The sequence below is a fragment of the Seriola aureovittata genome, chromosome 17 (genome assembly GCF_021018895.1).
Source record: "Seriola aureovittata isolate HTS-2021-v1 ecotype China chromosome 17, ASM2101889v1, whole genome shotgun sequence".
Taxonomy (NCBI): domain Eukaryota; kingdom Metazoa; phylum Chordata; class Actinopteri; order Carangiformes; family Carangidae; genus Seriola; species Seriola aureovittata.
In genome coordinates, this window is record NC_079380.1 from 14,266,018 (window position 1) to 14,290,601 (window position 24,584).

The window sequence follows — 24,584 nt, forward strand, 5'->3', positions numbered from 1 at the left end:
AGGTGTGCAAATACTAAGAAACTGTACAGTAGGAAATGCACAAGAATATGCAGTTTATTTTGGTTTATCCAGCAATAAAATAAAATACAACTAAACACAACCAACAGTTGCCTAATGAGGTCTCGAAGGGTATAGCCAGCAAAATGAAACTGTGTTGTATAATCAATACTAACGCTATAGATGCCCTATATTATTTGTTGGGTATAATGTCAGTATTGCCTGGAGTCACGTGAGGGCTGAGCAGCGATGACTGCTGACGCGCAGCACGGGGCTGTGGATGGGATTAACAACTACTGTCAATTCACACCAAGGTATAACAAAGACTTCCTGTTTCTGGTTCCAAAATAAAAGAGACAGCTCGATGAGCAACGTGTCACACCTTTGAGTAAGCACGACTCTTTTATTTTGAAGACAAAAGTACCTTACATCCTGAATCCTTCTCGTCTGTGTGTTCGCCAACTTGCCGGAGCCGTGTCAACTACTCTCCCGATACTAGTGGAGTGAAGGCGTATTTGGAGGGATAACGATAACACGGCGGGCCACAGTGGGCAAGAAGACACCACCGCAACCACTGCTGCCACCGCTGCTGCTGCTGCTACAGAGACACACCGCTCACTGAATGACTGACTTACTGACTGACTGACTGACGGGACCCGGAGCGCTGCCTGGCGACTGTGAGACGTAAATGGCCACAACATTTTCCAAAAAGAAGACGATGCCCGTGAGACAACCTGTATACCAAATGCGCCCTGGACATTAGGCTGACGCGCATTTGCCGTAAATTAGACGTTTTTCGCACAACGGAAGTTTCTGTGACCGATTTTTGGGGGATCTTGATTTATAGGCTGCAGACATGGACGAGGACAACCAAGGTATGAATCGGTCAATGCAATTGATACCGCTGATTTGTAGCTATTTCAGCACTAACTGCCACTAGACATGTGCCTCTGTAGGCTGCTGCCTGAGTGTTTATCAATGTAGTGATGAAGATGATGATGATAATGCTATTTGTAGTGACTTTTGTAATTTCAGACTTAGCATGGAGTTTGTTTTATGCCAAACCACTGATCTAATCAGCCCATAAACACCATGTTTACTCTTTCTGGTACTGACATAAAGTTACCTTCTAAAAGATAGATTTTTACTCATGTTCTGTTATGATGGTTTCAAGAAATGACTTATGTGCTACGTGTGTTTAAGGTTGACAGATCGACCTACATTGGGGATGGTTATAATGGCTAAACACACATGAGGTGTCATTAGTACTGTAGCCAGGAGACTTGTGTTTGTGTTTATCTGAGCCTTTGTCAGCTGGAGGCTGGTGTCTCTCCGGCCCTGGCAGGTCCCCTCATAGTCAGCCTTGCGTAGCTACAAGACACAGATTCATTGATAGAGTCATGGCAGTGATGTGAGTACATCCACCTATAGGTCAGCACAGGGGCATGTCTAGAAACTTTTGAATGGAGAAGCTTTTGGCACAGAAGATTTTGGCACAGCTCTAAAGAAGGAACATAAATATGTGTTGACACTCAGATTTAACCTATTTTAACTTAGCTGTTAACTGTTAACAGTCACTTCATACAGATGTTCTGATCCAGGGGCCCTGGGCTTGTACCCGGTGGGCCTGTCCATGATGTTAACAAGCCAACTACCTGTCACCCTATGACTCAGATAGGCTGGGCACCTGGGCACCCTCTTGTCTCGCCCATGGATCAGTAAATTCTGCAAAGCCCATGAATTAACTGCACAAATAACACACACTTAAACTTTGTCAAGATTTAACCCAGCAGGTGGGAAACCATCACTGCTGTTGTCTCACCTCTGTAAGCCAGTGGTACTGAGTTCCACATGTGCACCGCTCACAGAGCTGCAGGATGTGACTATTGGCAAGAGTATTGCATGCAGGCATAAAGCTGTCATTGTGCTGTGTGCGCAGTCGGCCTGGTCTCCAGCGGTGGCATACGTCAGCACAGCCCCACAGACAGACATATGGTGCTGTGATGCCAACCAGGGATAGCTGACAACAGCCGGGAGCATTTAAACACATACACTTTGACTCACATACATTCATGGCTGCACGCTGACACACTGACACTCACTCAAATTAAATTTCTCCTTTTTCCCTTATGGCACTGTTTGTAGTGAAGATAGATGGACGAACATGACCTGTGTGTGTGTGTGTTCATGTAGCTGGAGTGTGTGTGATTTATGGCACAGTCTGTCTTCTCATCAGGAATAAATAGTGTCCTGGATGCCGCAGGAAAGAACAGCTGCAGATCTCCAGATTTTTTTTTTGTTTTGTTATTTTTTTGGTTAGTTTTATGTCATGAATATCATCCTCAAATTGCTACTTTTTATTAGAACAAGTTGGCATCTACACACACACACACGTACACACATACACACATACACAATCACACAAGCAGAGTTGGCCGATCAAGGGGTAGCAAAACAAAGTAGAGGATGAGAGATCGCTGTTGATCAGCGTGATGTGGCAGACAGGTGGCAGGTTGGTTCAATAGCTGACAGTAATTCATCACAAAGGTACACACACATACCCGCACACACACACACACACACACACACACACACACACACACACACACACCAGACCGAATGTGAGTGAGGACAGAAAGTGGTGGACAGAATGAAATACTGAGTTGTCAGGAGAAGCACAGACAGCGAGAAAGGCGTGAACGTGTGACCACATAGAGGGAGAGTGAGACACAGTCGTAGTAACAGCAATGGTGCGATGTCTGAGAGAGAATGAGGAGATGTGTGTGTGTGTGTGTGTGTGTGTGTTCATGTGTGTGTGTGGAGGGGATAAGGGAGAGGGTAGGATGATGTGCCGGAGCAAAGTTGGAAAATCGCCAAAGAGGTATGGAGCTCGGCCAGTGAAAGACACAGAGGGAAGTGTGGCGGTGGACTAGATATTCTTACTAAATCAATTCTCCAGTGTATGGCAAGAGTTTCACTCAGTAAAATTCCTTCTGTTCTGTCATAATTAATCACTGAACAGAGAGCGCTGCCCGTACAGACATTCACGGTCCCCAGAGGAAGAATCTAAGTAAAATTTGTGATCACCGGACTTTTCCTGAGGTGGAATTTGGGTGAAATGTCTCAAAAACTATCAGATGGATTGTGATGAAATTTGGCACAGACATTCATAACTCCCTCCTGTCTCCTGAGGGTTAATTATAATAACTTTGACGTTCCATCTACCATCATCATCAAGTCAAATTTGTCCTTTGGTTTATGACCTGCAAACTAATGACATTCCCATCAGCCTGAGCTGCACTTTGTGTTCAGTGCTAATCAGCGAATGTTAACATGGAAACACATTTAACTAAGATGGTGAATGTGGTATTATGGCTGCTAAACATCAGCTTGCTTGTGTTGTCATTGTGAGCATGTTTAGCATTTAGTCCAAAACACTGCTGAGTGGAAGCACAGCCTCATAAAGATGACTGTGGCATCTTTGTCATGTTTCATTTAGAAAATCTTCTCTATATTGGAAAAAAAAAGACTTAATATAGTATTAGTATACATTTCTTTCTTTTTGCCTTCTCTGATTGGACTCTTAATTTTCTATTGTTGCATTTTTTCCCCCCATATCAATTAGTTTTCTGCAGCTTTATCCAAGAATGTAGGGACCAGTCTTTGCACATTTGGCCTTACTGTACGAGGCTTAGAGAAAACGGGTCCATAGTAATCCATCTGACACGCATGACAGTCAACAATACAATGCCCTCTGCCACAATACTTGCTCAGTGGACAATGGGCCAACAAGAGCCCACAAAGCTTTGCTACAGTGAAGCCTGTCTGCCTGAGCAGACTGAGCGTAGCTTACTGTAACACATTCTTGTTCTGCGTGACTGACTCTGACACTCCATCAGATGTGCACCTACAGTATCTCTGATTCCTCTGCCTCGGTGTAGAGTGTTGTCAGTAAGTGCTGTGTACACTGTGTGTTTAATGGAGACTACATGAGCGATACCCATATGGTATGAATCAGAGCATTTATGCTAGACACCAGCTTCACAGCACGCCTCGTGACGGCTGACGAATTTGGTTACAGACCGCTCTATTTACACGCTGTGAAAACCAGCCATTTAAATTTGGCAGTTCAGCGTGTGAGAGTGCGTGCCAGTGTGTGGTCTGTGGGGTTATGGCACGCTGCATCGCAACTCAGGCAAGGAGAGACGCACACGATGCGACGGGCTCTGAGATCTCAGAGCCATTCATGTGCCGGCCGCAGGACAGCGGCAACGGCTTCCTGCTATGTTCATGATCTGTGTTTTTGTCTCTGGAGAAGATTTACAGCTGCTTTCTCTTCCCCACAGCCCACACGCTGTCAAGAGGCTAAAAGAGAGCGTCATGGAGCGTAGGAACAAGTCTTTCGTAGTACACACCTCTTAGTGGTATCCAGACTGAATACCAACCCTTTCTGATTTAAGACGGGTCACCTGGTTCACATGTACTGAACATATCTGGAGAAAATTGTGGCTCTCAGGAAACTGGTAGGTCGTGGATGTTTACTTCAAGCCTGAGGAGGCTCAGGCAGGCACCAAGGGTCTGTATGCAGCCTGTGTGACGGTGATGAACCTGAGGGGCTTGCAGGATGTCAGGGGCCAGCAGAGGGATGGGACCCACCTCTACAGTGTTCTGTATAAGTCATTTCCACTCTGATGTATAATTCATGAGACACCGGCGATAACAAGGTTGTAGTATGAGTAACCCGGTTTATAGGCTGCTGTTCTTCTATCTTTGGCCTATGGACATTAGTTAAAAGGTCCTTTGTGTTAATTTCTTACAGGTGTTTTTTATGTGTTCTGTTTCCCCTTGCCACCTGTTCAGCTGTGGGTGATACAGTAGTTACTGTCTAGCTGGTTGTACAGTTCTGCATCGGCCTAAAACTGATACCTGAACCTGGTACCGGCAAATCTGACTCCCGAATCTGACCTGAGACCTAAAGCCATATTTTTGGCTTATTTTATATGTTATCAACAGTAAATTAAACAGTGAAACTATTTAAATGTCGATTAATAGTTTATGTTATTTATCATGTACCAATGCCAAACATTTGCTGGTTCCAGTTTTCTCAAACATGAGGACTTGATGCTTCTTTCTGATTTCAATCACTCAAAATTGGATCTTTTTGGGTTTTGGACTGTTGGTTCTACAAAAAATTGTAAATTTAAGATGTCATCTTTGACTGAATTGTGTTTGTTTTTTTGTTTTTTTACATCATGCTGTCATTTGGAAGTTTAAACTATTAACTGATTAATATAGAAATGAATAAATAACCTTGCTGAAGGCAAGGCAAGTTTATTTATATAGGACCATTCAGACTTAAAGCAATTCAAAGTGCTTTTCAGAGGAATAGAATAAAAGTGACATTAAGTAATATTAAAATGCATTTAAAAGACGGTAAAAACAGAAACAAAAGACAAGGGGAAAAAAAAAAGAAATAGCTCAACAGTTTAATGTGCAGAACTCCCTGTAAAGCCACAACTCAATTTTCACACTGTTTTTTAAGTGATGAAGCAAATGAGATGTAGGTGCGTGCATGCATGGGTGTGTGTGTTTGTTTGTATGTCAATCGTGCACGTGTTGGCATTTTTCCTGCATTTTAAAACATTATTATATTAAAGCAAACATCTCGTTCGCTCCCACCAGTGTGACTCATCTCTGTTAAAGTGTGTGTGTTTTCTCTGTTGTGACTGCTGTGTGCTCTCGCTGCTCTCACACGCTGGCGGTCATATACAAGCAGTCCAGCTCACCATGGCTCAGTAACCGCTTTGAGAGGTCGATGAGGAGAGGAGGAGACTTCTGGCTTCTGTATGGGCTTTGACGTTACTTTTTAGGCTGAAGTCTGTGTGCGTGTTTCACCTTTTGACAAACAGGTCGGTGAACACAGAGGGCCCTTGTTGAGTATGGCCTCCCAGAATATCAGATAGCACATTTCATTTACTCATGACATCCCCTCGGTGGTTTAAGTTGGATTCAACACTTGCCAGACTGACCTATATGGAAGTCAACTTTCTGGATTTGGACTGCCTCTGTACATGATCTACTCGCATCAATAAGAACTAAGTTTCAAACTAACATGAGTCATGTGTGCCAATCCTCTCGGACCTCCTCTCTGTTTTTTCTGCCTTTTAAAAGTATTGGTTTTAAGTAGTTTTATAAGTGGCTGCGACGCTGATGGCTAGACTTAATTTTTGTCTGGAGCAGAAGAGGAAAAACACACATGCAGGGGCTTTTCAAGAAAGTATCCAGTTTCCTCTTCATCTAACAGACAGCGTTGTGCAGGTCTATTGCTCAACAGAGTCACAGATTGGGATCTGTCTTTGTAGCATTAAGACCATCAAGGGGCTCGTGGAGTGGAGACGTGAGGCAAATCGAGCTATTTTTCTCCTCTTTGGAAGCAAAAATCAGAGCGTGCCAAAGGTCCCAGGAGTCTGAAGCCATGTGCTGAAGTGAATTTCAGGCAAAGAACGTCCTGCTCCACTTGGGCCTTTGTGGGAGTTTGGGTTCATGGCTTCCATTTAAGTGAGCGTATGTGTGTGTGTGTGTGTGTGTGTATATGTGTGTGTGTGTGTGTGTGTGTGAGGGGGTTCAGGTCTGTCGGAAAAGGAAGAGAAGGCCCAGCAGAGTGGGCAGGAAAAGGGAGGGTTGGAACAATTATGTAAGCGCACAAAAGATTGTTTAACCTGCTGAAGATGCAGGAAAAAGGTGTATCCCAGTAACATGCACTCTATGAAAACAAACTCTCCAATGGCCTGTAGTTTTCTCTTCTGAAATACTACGTTCAACTGTGATTTCTAACACAGACACACAGATTACCGCTTTATTCAGTAGGTGCTGCAAATTTATTGGAGAAAAATTCAACCATCTCATTATCACTCGAATCTCCATCTCACTTTTTCCTTTTCTGAATTCACAAGATGAAAGTAAAGGGATGTGATGATTCATGCTTTCCACCTTCTTTTGCACCTGCCAGCTCTGTCCTCTGCTAGAGGTTGAAGTTAGTTTTACTTTAGATATTCATTTTGTGGGGTTTTCTGATCTTAATGCAGCTAGACATGACAGTAGCATAACACAACAAACAACATATTTTCAGAAATACCTTTTATTAGACTAGAGCTGCAACAGTTAAGTCAATTAGATGATTAGTCATTCAAGTCAAAATAGAAAATGCATGTGCAACTATTTTGATGAGTATATACATTTTCAAGCAAAATTGGCTAAAATTTGCTGGTTTTAGTTTCTCAAATGTTAGAATTTGCTCCTTTTCCTTGTCTAACATTTTAGTAAATTAAATATCTTTCGGTTTTAGACTGTTGGTCAAACAGATGCTCGAGTTGGGTTAATGAAGTGAGCCCATTCCGGAACGGGCACAGTGACGTGTGCACCATGAATGACAGGCACACTGGCATTTTTTCCCGGTTTGCCCAATGACTTGTCCGACCGGTTTTTCTGTACCTGGGTGGTGAACCTATCATGATGGCGGTCGGTCCGTAGTTAAAAGAAATCTATATAACTTAATGTTTGCTAGTTGAATCTACCTTTCTCTTTTTCGCTCCCTCTTGCCTCGGCAATGCTGTCACCACGTCTCTCAGTTTTAGATTAAAAGCCCTGACTTCACGATATTGCAGCCGCTGCAAAATGTATATGAGGGAAACACTGTTGCTTCCTTAGACAGTCAGTTTTACACCAATTTCAAGCAAGCAACAAGAACAATTGCAGTCAGGTATCCTTCTAGCCTCCTACATCACATCAAAGTTGTGTGGAATGGTATATCCCATAGTGTAACTTTTTAAGGTTACATTTTCATTGCTGTAAGGCTTTAATTTTAGTAATTTTCCTCCCTAGTGTCTTACTAAGGACAAGTAAACTATAAAAATCCAGTGTCTCACTGATGATCCACATCATTAGTCGAGTCGCGTGGAATATTCTGATTCAGATCTGATTCAGGCCTACAAAGCGTTTTTGCTAGGGCACCCCTGTTATTCAGCTCTGTAGTCCACTCTACTCTTGGGCATCTCTGCTCTGTGTGTGTGTCTGTGTGTGTGTCTGCGTAGAGCATCTGGCCGGCCTCCAGCCTCTTACAGCCCTCTCGTCTCCCCCCTGGGGCTCGTGGCACTGCCACTCCAATGCCAACCTAGCTTTTAAAGAGGGATTTGTAACGCTCAGTGACTCACGTAGGGGGGGTCAATGTGTCAGTAAACTACTACAGCACATCCTCAGTCTTTGCCTCACCCCATAGTCTCAGTGCCTTTTTTCTGCAAGATGCTGCTGCATCATGCAAAATTCATTCTTCTTTCATAGAGACAGAGGATGAGCTGTGACTGCGCCGCTGGTGCTGTGGGGAAGGCTGAGGTTGTTGCAGTTGTATAGTCTTTCCCTCCCCATGTTCCTCATCATCGGCTTTGTGCTATCCAGAATGGCAGCAGTGCTCTGTTTGTCACTGAGAATGCTACAAAGAGCACAGCAGGATGACCGTGTGACACACAGGCTCTTGAGCAACCTGTCACTGTGTATATACAAGTGTATGTGTGTGTGTCCTTGTGACGGTGTGTTTGTACCGTAAGTTGGTTTGTATTTGTTTATGAGAGAGAGATGGAGATGAAGACATGCAGCAGTGGCACAGATTCAAAGAGAGACTGATGGGGAGGTGGATGCTGCAGTCGCACAGTGTATATAGTCATATGCTTAAAGTAGGTTAGTGGTGCAAGGCTCAGCCCAGCTGTGTATACCTCACGCCTCTGTACTTCCACTATTTCGCTTGTGGAGCCATGTGTGTGTATATATAAATGTGTGGATGTGCACACGTGACAGTGAGTGTGTGTATCCCTTTATATGGTGTGTATGCATACTCACACAGAGGATTAGTGTGGACTGCAAGCCATCTTCATGCATAGACAAATGGAGGAGATCAAGTGGGGAGGGATATGGATGACAGTTAGGAGATTATAGGTCAGGGGCTCGGGCCGCTCGCTGTGACTCCCCTACTGGAGTGCTGGACAGCACATACACACACACACACACACACACACACACACACACACACACACACACACACACACACACACACACAAAGTACATACTGTATAAACAGGATTCAACCATGACATAAAAGGCATCCCTGGAAAAAAAAGAAGAGCGGAAAAAGAGAGATGCCTTCCTTGTGTTTTCTATTCCTGACACAGTCTATCATATGATTTGTAGTATAGTGTGTCATCAGGATTTTCTGCTCCGCACTTCTCATTTTTAGGTGCTTTTCCTTTGCCCTGACCCTTGAATTGTTCATTTGTTTGCAGCGATAGGATGGTTATTGTTGCTTTAGTGCAGGCTGTGAAATATGAAATGAATGGCCTTGACAGAGCGAGTCATGGTGACAGGATCCAGGATAGTCCACAAGGGCATCGATAACTGTGTCATACTACAGGCGCAGTGGTGGCTCGACACATGTCTATACTTGAGGTGCTTTCCCACACCCCATACTGTTATAAGCACACACACTCACACACACATACTCACACACTTTCTCTCCCTGTCCACATTCTCACACCACAAAACTCATGATGCATCAATGTCAGTGCTCCCACAGATGATGATCGGGTATGATTGATAATCCGCGGCGGCTTTGACTAGGTCATGACCACTGTGACACACACACACACACACACACACACACACACACACACACACACACACACACACACACACACACACACAGTGGTCCACAGTGTTTATCAGAAGGTGAGTGATTTACAACTGCTCTCGGGCACAAGTTCCTTCACACATGTATTTAATCTCTTTGTTGACCTCTGTCGTGTTGGAGTTCTGTCATCATCAGCTAGTGCACCACAGCTAACCTTGAAAAAAACTTTTTTGTATTTTTTTTGTCGTCTCTTGATAATGTAAAGTGGCTAGAGGAACATGATGCAAGTGCTCCGTCATTAATCTCCTCATAAATGGACTCAGTCAATACCTAAACTGAAGCAGCAATGAGTAATTATTGCTTTTTCCCTCAGGGAAATGTCAGTCAGTTATATTAAAAAACATCAGCAGCTCTCAGCTTCTGAAGCTCCTGGGAGATCTGTGGTCAACATACATCCCTGCAAGCAGTCAGGAGGCCATACATGTGCTTAGTTTCATGATGAAACACTGGAAGAGGAAACTGAAAAGTTTTCAGTTGATGAGAACACTTGATATTCATATGTGTGACACGCAAAACACTTACTACAGTTTTTAGGCAGTTGTATGTGAAGAGGAAGTACAGGATACTGACTCTGGCTAGCCACGTCGATTCTGCCCAGTCGCTATTTTCATATCTGTTTCACATCAGATTTTCCTTTAGCATGACTCCTGTTCACTGGCTGTAAGCATAAGTGAAGAAGAATTTCATGTAATTCGTAATGAAATAATGAGTAGGCCTACTAGCCACTGGAAAACCTCCTGGCAAAGAAGCATTTAGTAACAAGAACATTTTTAAATTTTAATCTTCTATGCACTCATAATGTCATCCTAGTAGCTAAAAGTAGAAGGCAATGTTGTCTTTGTAGTTTGCTGGTATCCTAACTAACTGTAGCGCAGAGGAAAGTTGTCAACACAACTCAACATATCAACTTTTAAGTGGATATGCCAAACTTCTTAGCCAACAGTTGCTTATTTACAAAATCCAGCAGATACCGAGCAACATTACTGTTCATTTGGAGTCATGTTTCTGGTCCGGTATTCCCTCTCTTTTATCTCTCTATTTGGTCTCCACCAACTCCTGAGGGAAATACCTAGCTCTTTAGCTGCTAAATGCTCCATTATTTTCATCAGCTAGTCAGTATCTCGGTTTGCTGTTTGGTGCTGAGCAGGTAATGCTTTGTAAAACCAAAGGGAGCTGCCGATTCAGGTGATGAATTTCTGTTGGTTCATCACTACGAGCGACTCCGACTCAAAATTGTCATGTTCAAAAATATTGATTATAGCACTTCAAGGAGGATAGACATTGTAGTATGTGACTGATTTTTGACCCATGCCAAATTGATCTTGAGCAAGTTAAAAACAATTTCTAAAATAATTGGGTATTGACTCAGTATTGATGCAGCGTCATTCATATTTCCATGGGAAGGTTCTTGAACTCTCAGCTGGTCTTGTTCACTTAGCTACATTATTTACAAATGTATCAATGTTACCTAAAATTTGTCTATATACTGCTAATTTGCATCAGGAAAGGCATTTTAAAAGCAACACAATACTGTCCTGATTAAGTTTTTTTTTTTACTTTATTCTAATGAGGAAATGTTTGTAATGAATATATCTTCAAAGTCACAAAATGTTCATAGTGATCATAGTGAAGGTTATGGTAATGGTTAACATTTTCTATGGTTTTGTTTTGGCATCTCAAAGCAAAGATCATGGTTTTATACGTTTAAAAACTCAGCAGTGACATGAGACAGGACATGATTGCTCTCTATATTAAAGGAAAACCATGATCTTTCCCCAACATTGACCAAAGCGCTTTTATACGCCCATGCAGACAGGGAAAAACATTGCAACTGCACATAATCCACACAACTATTACATTTCCTCCAGAACATATTGGGCAAAACCATTAAGCAGAATATGAATATAATTTTTAGCAGACATGGATGAATGAATTTGACTATTAATGTGATGCTAAGGCCAAATGGGCTGCGATATCAAGGTCATCCTAGCTGATTTTAACCGACTTTCATCTACTTCTATAGGAAAAACAAGACTCTGTTCCCCTGTGGAGATGATGCAAGAGTCAAAACGCATGTTTACTTCTAATAAAATAGTGAGATTTAAGATAAGAGGCTAAAGAAAGGGCTCCTCTGCGCAGATGCTCATAATCTGGAAAACCCCGTTATACAGAACCTGGGAAAGAGTTATGGTCTGACCTGAACCACCCACATATTTTGTGCAATGAAGAAATACTAGCTCAGGTTTTAAGTATGTCATGAACTCTTTTTCCCTCTCTCCTCCTCTTCATCCGCCTCTTCTCCTTCCTGCTGTCTTGGAACAACAAAAGTAGAAGTGGAGTCCTACTTGGCAGCTGGAGCGTCTCTTCATTGTCCTGCCTTCTTCTCTTTCTCTCTGTCTATCGTGTATCTCTGCACTACTCTTTTCCAGATTTAAGGCCTGAGCCCAATATAAACAGCCTCTGCTGCCTCCTCCTCCGTAGTGTTTGTCTTTCAGTCACGTGCAAGTTCTGCTTGTCTGCTTAGAGCCTCCATATCAGACAGTGGGCCGAAGAGACACCACTGTTTCTTGAGTGAAATAGGACTGTAGTGGTCCTTATAGAGGCTCTGCTAAAAGTTTCTGGAGCCCTGTTATGTACTGACAAACTACACAACTTCACAGCTGAGTTGCCTGGTTTTACTCCCAACCAGATGTATTTTTAAATTAGGGTTCCAGTTCAAAAGACATGCATTTAATATGGGACTATGTACCATAAAATGTCATTTGAAGAAGTAAACACAATCATAAAGCTATGTTTTTTAACCTTATTGGTTTGTGACCCTTAGGAAATAATCCATCACCAAGTTATGATGTATTGCAGTTCCTTATCCAAAGAGGTTTTACACTCCTGTCCTTTATTTCACAAAGAAAAATACAAAGATTAGAGACACTAGACTAAAGCTGTGTCTGAAATCCATAGGACATACTAATTCTATATAGTATGTGCTATATAATACTATATATGTACTATAAATATAAACATACTGAACCATCATATACTAACAGGAAAAAACACATTTGAAGTCAGATGTCAATAAAACTGTGACTTTGCAAAGTCAAAGTTAAACACAAATTGATTACTTTTTTGGTTTTCTAATATTTCTCCTGGGCTATTTCACCACCACAAACAATTTATATTAATATTTGTCCAGCTCCTTGTTGTTGTGGGAGAAAAGTATGCATCAATAGTACACTAAAAAATCAGCCATATTTAGTATGGATTTTAATCTAAATTCTAGTTAGTCTAAATGCAAACATCAGCATGCTAACATATTCACAATGCTAACATCCGGGTGTTTGGGTGCTATTGACCATCTTATTTTAGCATTTTACCATGCTAACATTTGCTAATTATACTTATAACAAGTTGAAATTTTGATGTGATGCTGTGTAGCAGAAATGTGTTTTCTTCTTCCTCTCTGTATTATTAATCATCTGTCCCCTGAGATTTATCTTGTGACCCACAGGGTGAGTCCCAACCTCCAGATTTGGAACCAAGTTTTATTGGGATTTTCTCAGACTCACTATTCACTATTAGGTTTCTAAGAGGAATTTTATAGGATTGTAAACTGCCGTATCCAGCAATCAGGCTGTCCAGTGATTAGTCGTGCATGCTGGTAGGGAAAAGTGACATTATGTGGAAACTGCTGCATTGCTGCCATCTCCACAGATATGACTGTATGCCCAGCAACATAACATTCTTCAGGGTTTAGTTTGACCCCAGACGTGCAGGCTTCTTGACTTTCGAGTGGGTGTAATTGTGTAACAGTTGAATCCTTGGTCAATTAGGAAAGGTCTTGTCTAGACAGAGTGCAGGATTATAAAGAACATTATGTACAACAAGACTGAGAGACAAAGCAAAGCTTTACCATCACTGTCAACCTACAGATCACATGGGTTAAATGGCAGGCTGTCAAGATCACCATCTTCCTTTCAAATTTTGTTGTCTTTTCCTTGGGGAAAAAAAAGCGAAAGTCTGAGCAGGATGGAGACTGTGTGATAAGATAAGAAAAGGTCTCAGTTTCTGAAGTCGACAGATGGCAGACAAACAGATGGTCTGATCATTTATCAGTCGCAAAACATGCGAAACTGTGTAAAATCAGTTTCAGAGAAAAATTCATGTAATTGTATTAGAAATGACATGTGAGGTAAGATCAACAAGCAAATGAAAGACCATCTCCACTCACAGTCACGCATGTAACTGAGCAAAGACTTTTAAAAGGGATCCTGCTGCCACAACCACTCAACTAATTTGTCTGACATATGACATTTGACATATGATGGCCCAAAAATAAACCAATCAGAGGCTGTGTTTCAAATCCAACGAGAAGAGGAAATGTTTCTTTAAGAGTGAAATTTGGCAAACACAGTTCTTGTTCATGAATTAGTGACTGTGACTAGTGGGTTCTGTGAAGAGACTGTCTTGCTTCAAGGGATTGTGTTGTCGAGTCTTTGAGGCTTTGAAGATTCAAACAGCCGTGTTTGATGTAACCTCTGATTTTTGTTGTAATTTTTATAAAGGGAATGTTGTGGATGTCTCTTCTGAGATGAGCGCTTACAACAAATGACTGTGGCAGACTTGGAAAACATTCAGTAATTTCTTTGAGACCAACAAACAGTTGAAAGAGGGTAATTTATTTGCATTTGACAGGCCTTTCGGGGACACTGGATGATAAAAAAAGTTTAACTTATTGTAAAAAAAAAAAAATACTCAAACACAAACATGATATTTTCAGATATTTCAAGATTAACTTATTGCCGTTTCATGTGTCCAATGGCTAGGTTTTCACATCAGATGTGTTTAGAAAGCTGATGGACTTTGAAGGACCAGTTTCACAGTTTGTTGTCTATATTTCCAGAGGATGGTGAAACTTTTCAACCTCTGTTGTTTTTAGCAACATGGCTCAAGGCAATTGACTTTGGTGATTCTGTGAGTTTTCCTCCTGCTATTCTACTTATCCTGTGAAATATCTCAGAATCTACTGGACGGATTAGCAATCTATCCTAATGACTTTGGTGATCCCCTGACATTATCTTCAGTGTCACCGTGAGATTCACACTTGCCGATTTCTGTAAAATGTATCCACAAACTGCCAAATCGATATCAGTATCAGCCTCAGTCGGGCTTAAAGCTAGCATTGTTATTGTGAGTATATGTTAGCATTTAGCCCAAGGCATTGCTTTGCACAGCGTCAAGGAGCTCTTAGCGTGACTCTAGACTCTTAAACGCCCCTCTGATTACCATTTTTCATTGAAAGTGGAGCAAAAGACCTCAGCTGAGCTTTGTTAAAGTGTAATAAAAAAGGAAAAGAGCATCCAAGCGTTTCATGTAGGAGTGAACAGAAATGTGCTGTTGTTTGGTTTGGCTGGATGTAGACTTTCATTGTGGACATTTGTTTTCTTGACAAAATAAAGATGTAATTCATCAATTTATGCGTGTTTGTCAATATGATTGAAGCCCAGTATGATCAGACAAATGGGATACCACCCAATTTTGGGTAGTCTTTGAAGATAGTGACCATTATAAACAATCCAATTTTGGCCTGGCTACTTCTTTGCATTAGAGCAGAAACAGCAAATGAGTCTTTATGTCTAATTTGTACTCCAGCAAATGTAGTTAGATGTAATGTATCGGTGGACATTAGTGGAGTTACTACTTTAACTAGAAGGGCACTGAGAGAGCACAGACCTCCACCATAGCCAGTGTTATACATACTCCATCCAGACAAAAAAAAAGAAGTTATAGTAAATGATCCGGATCTGCCTTAAAGTGAAATGGGTTCTTCCCTTGCCCACGCCACATTCCTCCACCAAGTTTTGTGCAAATTGGTTCAGTAGGTTTTGTGTAATCCTTCTGATAAATAAAGAGACACGGGTGAAAACATAACCTCTTTGATGGATTTAATAAAGATTGTCAAAGGACACAGTCATAGCTGCAAATCTGATGTTTGTAATAGGTAGGAAGAAACCGCAGAATAGTGTTTTTTGTAAAAGTTACTTAAGGGAAGTGGAGAATAACATTAGCTGTATGGACTTGAGTGGCTGCTTCTCTAGCCTCATAAAAGTTGTAGCTGATGCTCTTAAGGTGAGTGGACTGTTTTTTGAGTGCACTCTGCTACACCATCAGTGCTGCTAATCTGATGTGAAATGCCGGCCAAACCCCTATCAACACTGCAAAGATGGCTTCGTGGAGCAAAGATGAGCCTATTGATAGTTTGATTTCTTAATTAGAGGGGGTTAATGTTTGAGTCGAGTGTTCTTCAGGTGAAACGTGGAAAGGAGTTGATGTCTGTGTTAAAGAGAGGGAAGCGAAGCAGAGGATCAGAGTGTAATTGTTAAAAAACAATGCAGAGAATTGGACATAAAGAAGCAGTGAGACCAGAGGAGGTGCAGAGAGAGCCGGTTGGACCAGACTGGGCGGTTGCAGTAGGAGGTATGTGGGCTATTTCCATACCTCTACTGTCATCCATCAAGAGGTAGGAACTGTTAAAGAGACTGTCTGTGTGTGTGTGTGTGTGTGTGTGTGTGTGTGTGTGTGTGTGTGTGTGTGTGTGTGTGCGCGCGCACGCACATGTGCCTGTGTGTCTTTGCATGGTTGAGAGCTGTGAGTAGGAGTAATGCTGTGGGGAAAAACAATTACTACACACCTACCAGCCACAATTGCACCTCACATGAGCGGGAAACAGGCTGCTGAAAACAGTGCGACTGTGAAGCTCCTACAGCAGGCAGCGACACGACTTACACAGTACAGGCCATCATAAGGACACGGACGCCTCTGTTGGTGGCATGTCCGTCATCATGGGAACTGGAGAGAGGAAAAGGAAATGTGGTATGTATTTTATTCAGGAAATAGAGTCTGTTTTGTGAAAGGATTATGTTGGAACAGATGTAGGTGTCTCATTTTCACCTACAGTACATCATGGTGTTGTGTGGCCAGAGTTTATACACTGAAGTAAATGTAAAAAGGAAGCCTTTAGGGGTTTTATTTGTCTGTGTGTCACCGACTCTGACACACTTACGTGCTTTCTTGCATCACTCTTAACTCAGCTGGGTTGCACATATTTGCAGCAGCCTCACCACAATGTAGTGTTTGCTGTGTTGTGAACTTGCATAAGTGCTCCCTAATTAGCCTGTGTATGGGAATGGCCTCAACCTGTTTACGTGGTTGCTATTGTTACAGGAAGACCAGCCCTGCAGTCCTAATCACAGGAGACATCCCCCTCCATTGTCCCACTGCAATCCTGGTGAAAGTCAGGATGTGTTTCACTGGTTCTGTTGACTCTGTTTTGTTTTTAGTAAGGAGTAAAGAAATTAGTTTTACTGTCATAAGATTGGTGTAATTGGTTAAGAGGGTTGCATTTCTGCATGGTTTAAAAATGGATTTGTCAAAGTTATATGACTGTGGTTTAATACCAGAAATCATCCATGTTGTGGTGTTTTCCTATAGTTCATTTTTTTCTAGTTTTAGATGGGAGTGTATGAGTTAAGCCTGATTTTAAAGCTTGTTTTCAACTATTTTTAGAATCGACAGTGTCTCTTTTCGCATCCCTCTGTACTTAGATTTCTTATTTTGAGTGCATAAGTACATTCATACTCACAGTTCTGGCAACATGCAGCGCATTATGAGTATCAGGATGGTGTACTCATAATTTGTTGAGTGTGAATCGTTGGACACATCTTACCCTCAATAGTCGCTAAGTAGCTTGTGAAAATGGCGGCCAAGGAAGCTGCAGTTGTTGCAACGGTGAACGATGCACCATACCAATTTAAGTTGTACATGTCTATACAAAGTGTTTTTTTTACCAAGTACCACTATACTGTTGTTGGATAAAAGCCATCAGTATGTTTATTGAGTTCTTTTAACAGTCTGGAATGATTGGGACCATGAGCGATAACGAGAAAGTTAGCTAGCTAGACTACAGTGGGTATCGTCATTTCCAGTAAGTGCACAACTGCCGTGTTCAATTTTAGACAACACTTCCCAATCTGATTGGTTACATGCAGTATCTCATGCTTTTTCCAATCTGACTATACAGCAAACATCACCCAATAAAATAGGGAGATCAGTATGCAAGTCCATCTTCTCTACTGCCCTTGGTGCCAAGGATACTGGAAAGGCGTGACTGTCAAGGGCATTTAATCATTTAACTTTGTGATCTGCCAATAAAGGCCAGTCGGTCTCATGAATCAGATCCCAATCTGTCCCGTATCTCCGCAAGCATCAGACAGTTAACTGTGTCAGGACTGAGGTCTTCCTGCCTAGATGCCCATACTAACTTGAATTAGGAACAAGACACTAATGTATTATTCAAAACCCTGAGTAGTTTCAGCTATCAGTTGGTTCGATGGTTAAGTGCTTAAGTAGCATATCTAGCTCTAATTAATACTAAAGATTTGTAAAGCTTTACAGCCTGCTGTTATTTTTCGGACAGCTTCACACACTGCACTAAAGGAGGATCCAGAGTTTGAGACCATACAACCCTGACTCCAGAGGGTAAACAAATATTAAATATTTCTTTGGTGTCAGTGGCAGTGCTGACCCAGATGTGAACAGTACATACAAATACATCCAACTATCAACTGATAGTTTATTTGTCCTTATTTACAGTAACAGAGACAGTGATCACTGGCTCCAACAAAGAACTTCATTGAGGTTATATAAGTGTATCAGTGGTATTAATAATTTGCTTGTGATCTCTGTTTTCCTTTTTATGACTGTCTAGAGCAGGGCAAATCATAAGTCATGAGATTTTGCAGCTAATGATTGCCTGTGATACTGTATACCAACTGTGACCAGATCTGACAACGACCCTGATACTACAAGATGAAAGTCTGATTTGATCAAGTATACTTTGTGAAAATGTTTCACATTTCAGATTTCATTTTGATGGGGAAGAAAAAAAATATTTGGAATTTTTTTCCATCACTTCCAGGATGTGATCAGATCTCTGGCGTCTAATATGGCACAAGTAGTTTCCTACAAAAAGGCATGGTACATTAACAGAATTCGTTTACCTTAATGGCGTTTTGGAGATGCAAGCTTCAAGGTAGCTGTTCCCTCCTCTTCCATTCCCTCCTTGAAATATTAAAAATGGATCCCCTTGCCGCTTTGCCAAAAATGGTCAGGTCTTGTTTTGCAGGCGCATCAGCAAGAACCCTGGCAAAAAATGCACTGCATTTCCTGTGGCTGCTTCACAATAAAAGCCACCCTTTGGATAATTAGAAAATTTTGTCTTTGAATGTGCGTCTTTGAATGCATCACCAGTGAGAGCTTTCAACTCCACGCTCACGGCTTGATTCAAATGCAGTAATTAAGGATTAAAACTTTTGAGACAGTCACCAAAGTGTGATCTTACATAAACTCAGTCAGTGTCCTACTCAATTCAATTGGTTTCACTTGGATGACAAACTCTCTCTCAGAATACACACAGTAAATGCTGCCATATTCAAATTCTTACTGCCTTAGCGGCACATTGATCCTGGTTGGACTTGGTTTGTGACCCCTCTGACCTTGTCCCTGACCCCCAAAGATGTTGTTGACCCACCTTGTTACAAGTTCCCCAGGAGTAGAGAGCTTAAAGTGATTGTGAGATTTGAAAGGGGGAGGTATAAACTCAGTGACCTCTTTGGAAAAAGTCTGGACACTGTGTCTGTCTGAGACAAGTCAATGCTTGAAGACCAATGGAGGAAAAGGCTGTTATGATGATGTATTGATTATAACTGGAACAGCAGCCTCCTAAGTCATCATATGAAAAGGCTGAGTGGTTTTGCATTGGTAATCTATTTGGCTGTGCCCGGGGTTAAGCTTGGAGTGTTTGTATATAACCTAATATGGATTTTTTTCAGGAGGGCTGCTCTCTATGATAATACATATGAACATACATTCACAGATTCCTAGACTTCCATGCATAATGCATCAGATGTCCAGACTCGGCTGTACGGTAGTAGTTGCCCTCACAATGATATCACATTACTCTGCCTTTTCCACATTGCAACAAAACATACACAGCGGGGGAATTGTTACCCAAAACAGATTCCGTCTGCTCAGACAATTTGTCCCATTCTCTGGTCCAGCCAAGCTCTTTCAGCCAGAGTAGGAGGGATGGAGGAGTGTTTTGCGCATTACAGACGTAGGTTGCCTGCAGGGTCTCTTTGCTCCACAATTACCGCTTTATGAGGCTGCTTAACTGAAGCCAAGAAAAGACAGCAACAGAGGCAGAGAGTGTGAAGATGTCTGGTGGAATGGTATCTGTTCCTACATCACTCTTGAGTCTTTTCCATTGAGAGCATCCTTTTGTGTCCCTGTTTCTCTGACATGCAAACTTTTCAGACTTTTTTTTCTCTTTTTATCCTCTTCAACTTCACAGACCTTTCGCCAAGGCATTTTTTTTTTCTAAGATGATTTTTTTTTTGGCCTTTTATTGTTTTTATTGAATAGGACAGTATAAAGGATGACAGGAAACAAGGGAAGAAAGAGTGGGTTATGATGCGCAACACAGGAGGCATGCTCTTTAACCATTAAGTGGCCAGTATACTGCATCCAAAGTGCTGGATAGCTTCGGAAAAACCCATCCCTGACACCTTTCTCGTGTCGAAATGAGGGGGGTCCTGTGTCTGACCATTTCTGTCAACTTTACAAAACTCCACACCCACGTCCCGCCAGCTCTCTTTTTCCATTTGTTGCTCCACTATTTGTGGCACTTTTCATGTCAACAATGGAGTACAATGCCATGTATGAATGTCTTTTTGGAAAGATTGTTTTGTCAGCTACAGTTTCCAACGTCCAACATAAACCTTTAAATCAGTTTTTACCTTTCATCAGAATGACAAATGTATGTTTATAGAAATGACTTGCATACAAATCCAAAGTGAGAAAAGATGATTAAAAATTAACTAAAAGTAAAAATAAAAGAGAAAAGCAATATTTTTTTTTGCAGACATCCAATTCAAAAATGTAACTTTACAGTCTATACATAGAAATATAACACAAACAGTCCTACAGTTTACAGAAAATTGCCAGAACTATTTTATTAAATCAGTGGCAGCTGTGTTAATGGCAGCTTGTCCTTTTCATTAAGAGCATTTACAATTGACATTTTCATCACAAAGAAAGTGTACAAAATAAAAGGACACCCATTGTTTATTTTATTGCAGTCAAGCCAGTAAAAACACCTACTTTTGATATCTTGACATTAAGTGTGAATCAACATTCAACTGCACAATGCTAAGCAGACATGGTATTTATACTCCATTAGCATCCAATCCACTTTGCACTTTTGTATGATCAGTTACAGTTGGCTCACTTTCACCCCCTGCAAACTCACTTTATGGTGTCCCCCAGGGTTCAATCCTGGGGCCTATTTTATTTTCCACTTACATGCTCCCTCTCAATGACATCATCCACAAATATAATGTCCAGTTTCACTGTGATGCTGTGACCCAGTGACCAGTCCAATATAGAAACCCTCCACAAGTGTCTTACTGAATCTGGTGTAATCTTTGATCACGACCTGTGTTTTGAATGCCAGGTAAAGAAAGTTGTGCCGTCATGTTTGTATCATTTGAGAGATATAGCCAAGGGTACGTTTTTTCATTTCAGCCACAGACCTGGAGAAACTCACCCATGTTTTTTATTTCCTCCCTCCTTGACTACTGTAACTCCCTGTATACCTGTCTCAGTCAGAAATCAACCCACCTCCTACAGTTAGTTCAAAATGCTTCAGCTTGGCTCCTAACTCAGTCCAAAAAAATGTGTTCACATCAGCCCTTTACACTGGCTGCCCATTTATTTTAGGATTAATAAAAAAAATCTTTTAATTGCTTTTAAGGCCTGGCTTGGGCGGCACCCTTATTATTTTTCTGGGCTTTTATCCTCCTGTGAGCCAGGACGCAGTCAGAGATCCTATCTTATAAGCTTTTATTGTGTGATGTCTATTTAATTTCATTTATTTTACTTTGATTTGTTTGTATGTGTCATATTGACTGCTGTGAAGCACTTTGTTACTTGTATTGAAAAGTTTTATACAAATCAAATCTCATAAAGTCTTATATTATTTAAAAATAATTCTCTCTCTTATATTATATATACATTTTTTTTATTATTTATTTATTTATTTTATTTATTTATTTATTTTCAGACACACAACTCCTTTCTCCCTTATTTATCTTTTTTTTTTTTTTGCCTTGCAGAAGTTTTTAGCTCGTCTCTCTCACACAGTTAAAAAAAAAAAGCCATCTACACCCATCTGAATCCCTACTCTCTTGACTGGCTGCTCATCTGTGATAACATGAGCTCTGCGCCCTCAGAATGTAATAACCTAATGGTCCATGCTGCTTCTGTCACTTTGTCTTACAGTGCAAGACGGGGAGAGGGATTGATTGAGAGAGTGTGAGAGAGAGATACAGCCGATAGATAAAGAGGAGAGGAAATAACTTTACTTCTCTGTTTCTGTTATTTACAGTCAGGGGGAGAAAAAAAAGTGAATTGCAAAGCTGCTTAGCGGTATGATTCAGTTGGGGGATTTGAATCTGCTCTCACCCCCACTTCAAGCACTGGGGTGGAGGCGGACAAAGAGAGAGATAGAGGGGGAGTGTGTTCATGTGTATGTGTGTGAGAGAGACAGCGTAGGAGAAGCACAATCTGGTATAGCTCCATGTGAAAATGACCTACTTCCTGTCAACTCGCTCTCAAATGGATTGCCGTTTTCTGATGTGTGGAGGAAAGAGGGGGAGGTCTGCTGAGGGGTCTGGGGGGAGAGCTTGACGTGGCACGGGTAAATGAAGGATAAGTAGGTGGCTCTGGGGACCCTCTGTGTGGAATAAAATAATTGTCATGTGTGTGAAGTGTAATTCTGTATGCACACAATACATACACATACAGTGTATAGTGTGTACTCACCTGTGCATACAGTGTTCGTGAGCTCATGCAGTAAAACATGCATGTTGCATGATGTGCCGTGCTCTCTCTGCAGTGTTAATTACCCAAATGAGGGCTCGACGAGAGTTGAGTATCAGAAAGCCAATATTTGAGGGGGCAGGCCTCGCCAGATGCTTAGTGGTCTGTGTGTGTGTGTGTGTTTGTGTGTCAGACACACAGGATGTTCTTTATGGAAGTCATCTGCTTTCCAAGAGGGGAGTTTCTGTGGTTTTAATTTGGTTTGAAAGAAAATTCTCACAAGAAACTACTTCCTCACATGTGGCTTATGTGTTCTAACACCTCCTGTATATTATTTGCACATCACACTGTATACACTCATTGGCCACTTTATTAGTTACACCTGCACAATCTAATGCAATCCAATACAACTGTTCTGCCATAAAATCTAATGTCATAAGGTTGTTAATTCAATTATATGCTTTAGCATTGAGGTCATAGTTAGTGGTAGTGTTTCCTCATGTATGTAAACAGAAAGACAGAAAATTATAAACTCACAAGACATAAACAAACTGAAAACACATAAAGACAGAAGATAAAAAAGAAAATGGCTGCACTACAGTGCCTACAGTATATTCACATGCATAACTGCATGCACATACTACACATATATAGCTATCCAGACATTACCTATACTATATAGCTGATCTTTTTCATATGATAACAATTTGACAATATAAAAGATGTCACTCGTAGATTTACTTTTTTGGTTTACTCTCCCCTCTCGTAGTGTTGAAACAAGCTCTAAAAAGCCATTGTACACTACCTGCTCACCACCAAAAACAACAGAAAAACACAGAGTCTAGCTAGAGAACTTAGTGAAAAGCCAGATATTTCCCTCAAGAGTTGGTAGAGGCCAAAAATAGAGCTAAAAGGGAGTGAATATTGGACTTACATTTGCCAGGTGTTCCCGAAGATGCAAATAAAAACATAGAAAACATAGAACTGTCACTTCTTCCACAACATCAGTCTAAATTTCAGGATTTTCTGCCTTTGCCCCATATTTTCAGGCAGCCATTCATTGTGTAAGCACTGACGTTCAACTATATTCTCCTCAGCGGTGTGTAAACCGCCTTATTTGACAGGTTAAATCTGATATGCACGGGTAGTTGAATCAAAAGCCACATATACAACTTGAAATTTTGAATTCTCAGGCCTGCTGATTCCCTGTCTCTTTGTAATGTCCTGTATTTAATCCTAGGTTTCAAAATGAAATAGCACTTCTGTCTGTCAGTCTATTAATTTAGGTCATGAATAATGTCTTTGGGATGGATTCATTGAACAGGTATGCTCTGTCGAGCTTAATCCCTGTGACTCTGACTGGCTGGTCGGAAGGTGAATTAATTTAATCCATCCTTGCAACCATGCCCCTCTTTCTCTCTCTCCCTCACACATGCTCTTTCATTTTCCTTTCTCTCTGTATTTTCCAGTACCTGAGGACCTGTCTTTGGAGGAAAGAGATGAGCTGTCCAACATACGACGCAGGAAAAAAGAGCTTCTGGATGATATTGAAGTGAGTAACAGTCTATGAATGATATTTTATTAGTTCCAGCAGTGGAAAGTTATGATAAATAGGGCTGGGCAGTATTATCAAATTGTTCTAAATTAGTTATTGTGGGTCAACTGTAAATCAATAAAACAAGTTATTGAAGTGTTTTGAAAGTTTGAAGACTCATCTGATGTAATGTAGAACATTATTACATATTTGCATTGAACATTAGCTTGATTAATGTTTTATGTGTGATTTCTTTTGCAGACAATCGGCATATTGTAATATGTCCACATTACTGCTGTCAGGGGTTTCCTGTCACCTCCCAACTGCCTACTGTCTAATAAAGGCAAAAATGCCCTATAAGGATGATTCTATTAAGACTGTCATATT

General features: G+C 41.1%; 1 protein-coding gene across 2 annotated transcripts in view; it reads left to right on the plus strand.

Moving 5' to 3' along the window:
- Positions 1-474: 474 nt before the first annotated feature.
- The window catches only part of LOC130185141 (cytohesin-3), a 40,398-nt gene continuing 16,288 nt past the window's right edge, over positions 475-24,584 (plus strand). Inside the window, exons 1-2 of one of the 2 annotated variants that reach the window (XM_056401439.1) lie at positions 475-872; positions 24,133-24,215. In XM_056401439.1, the coding sequence (XP_056257414.1) occupies positions 854-872; positions 24,133-24,215 (102 nt within the window). In that variant the 5' untranslated portion in view covers positions 475-853. Of the gene's footprint in view, positions 873-16,429; positions 16,598-24,132; positions 24,216-24,584 lie in introns of those variants that run through there. The other variant, XM_056401438.1, reaches the window with a different exon arrangement.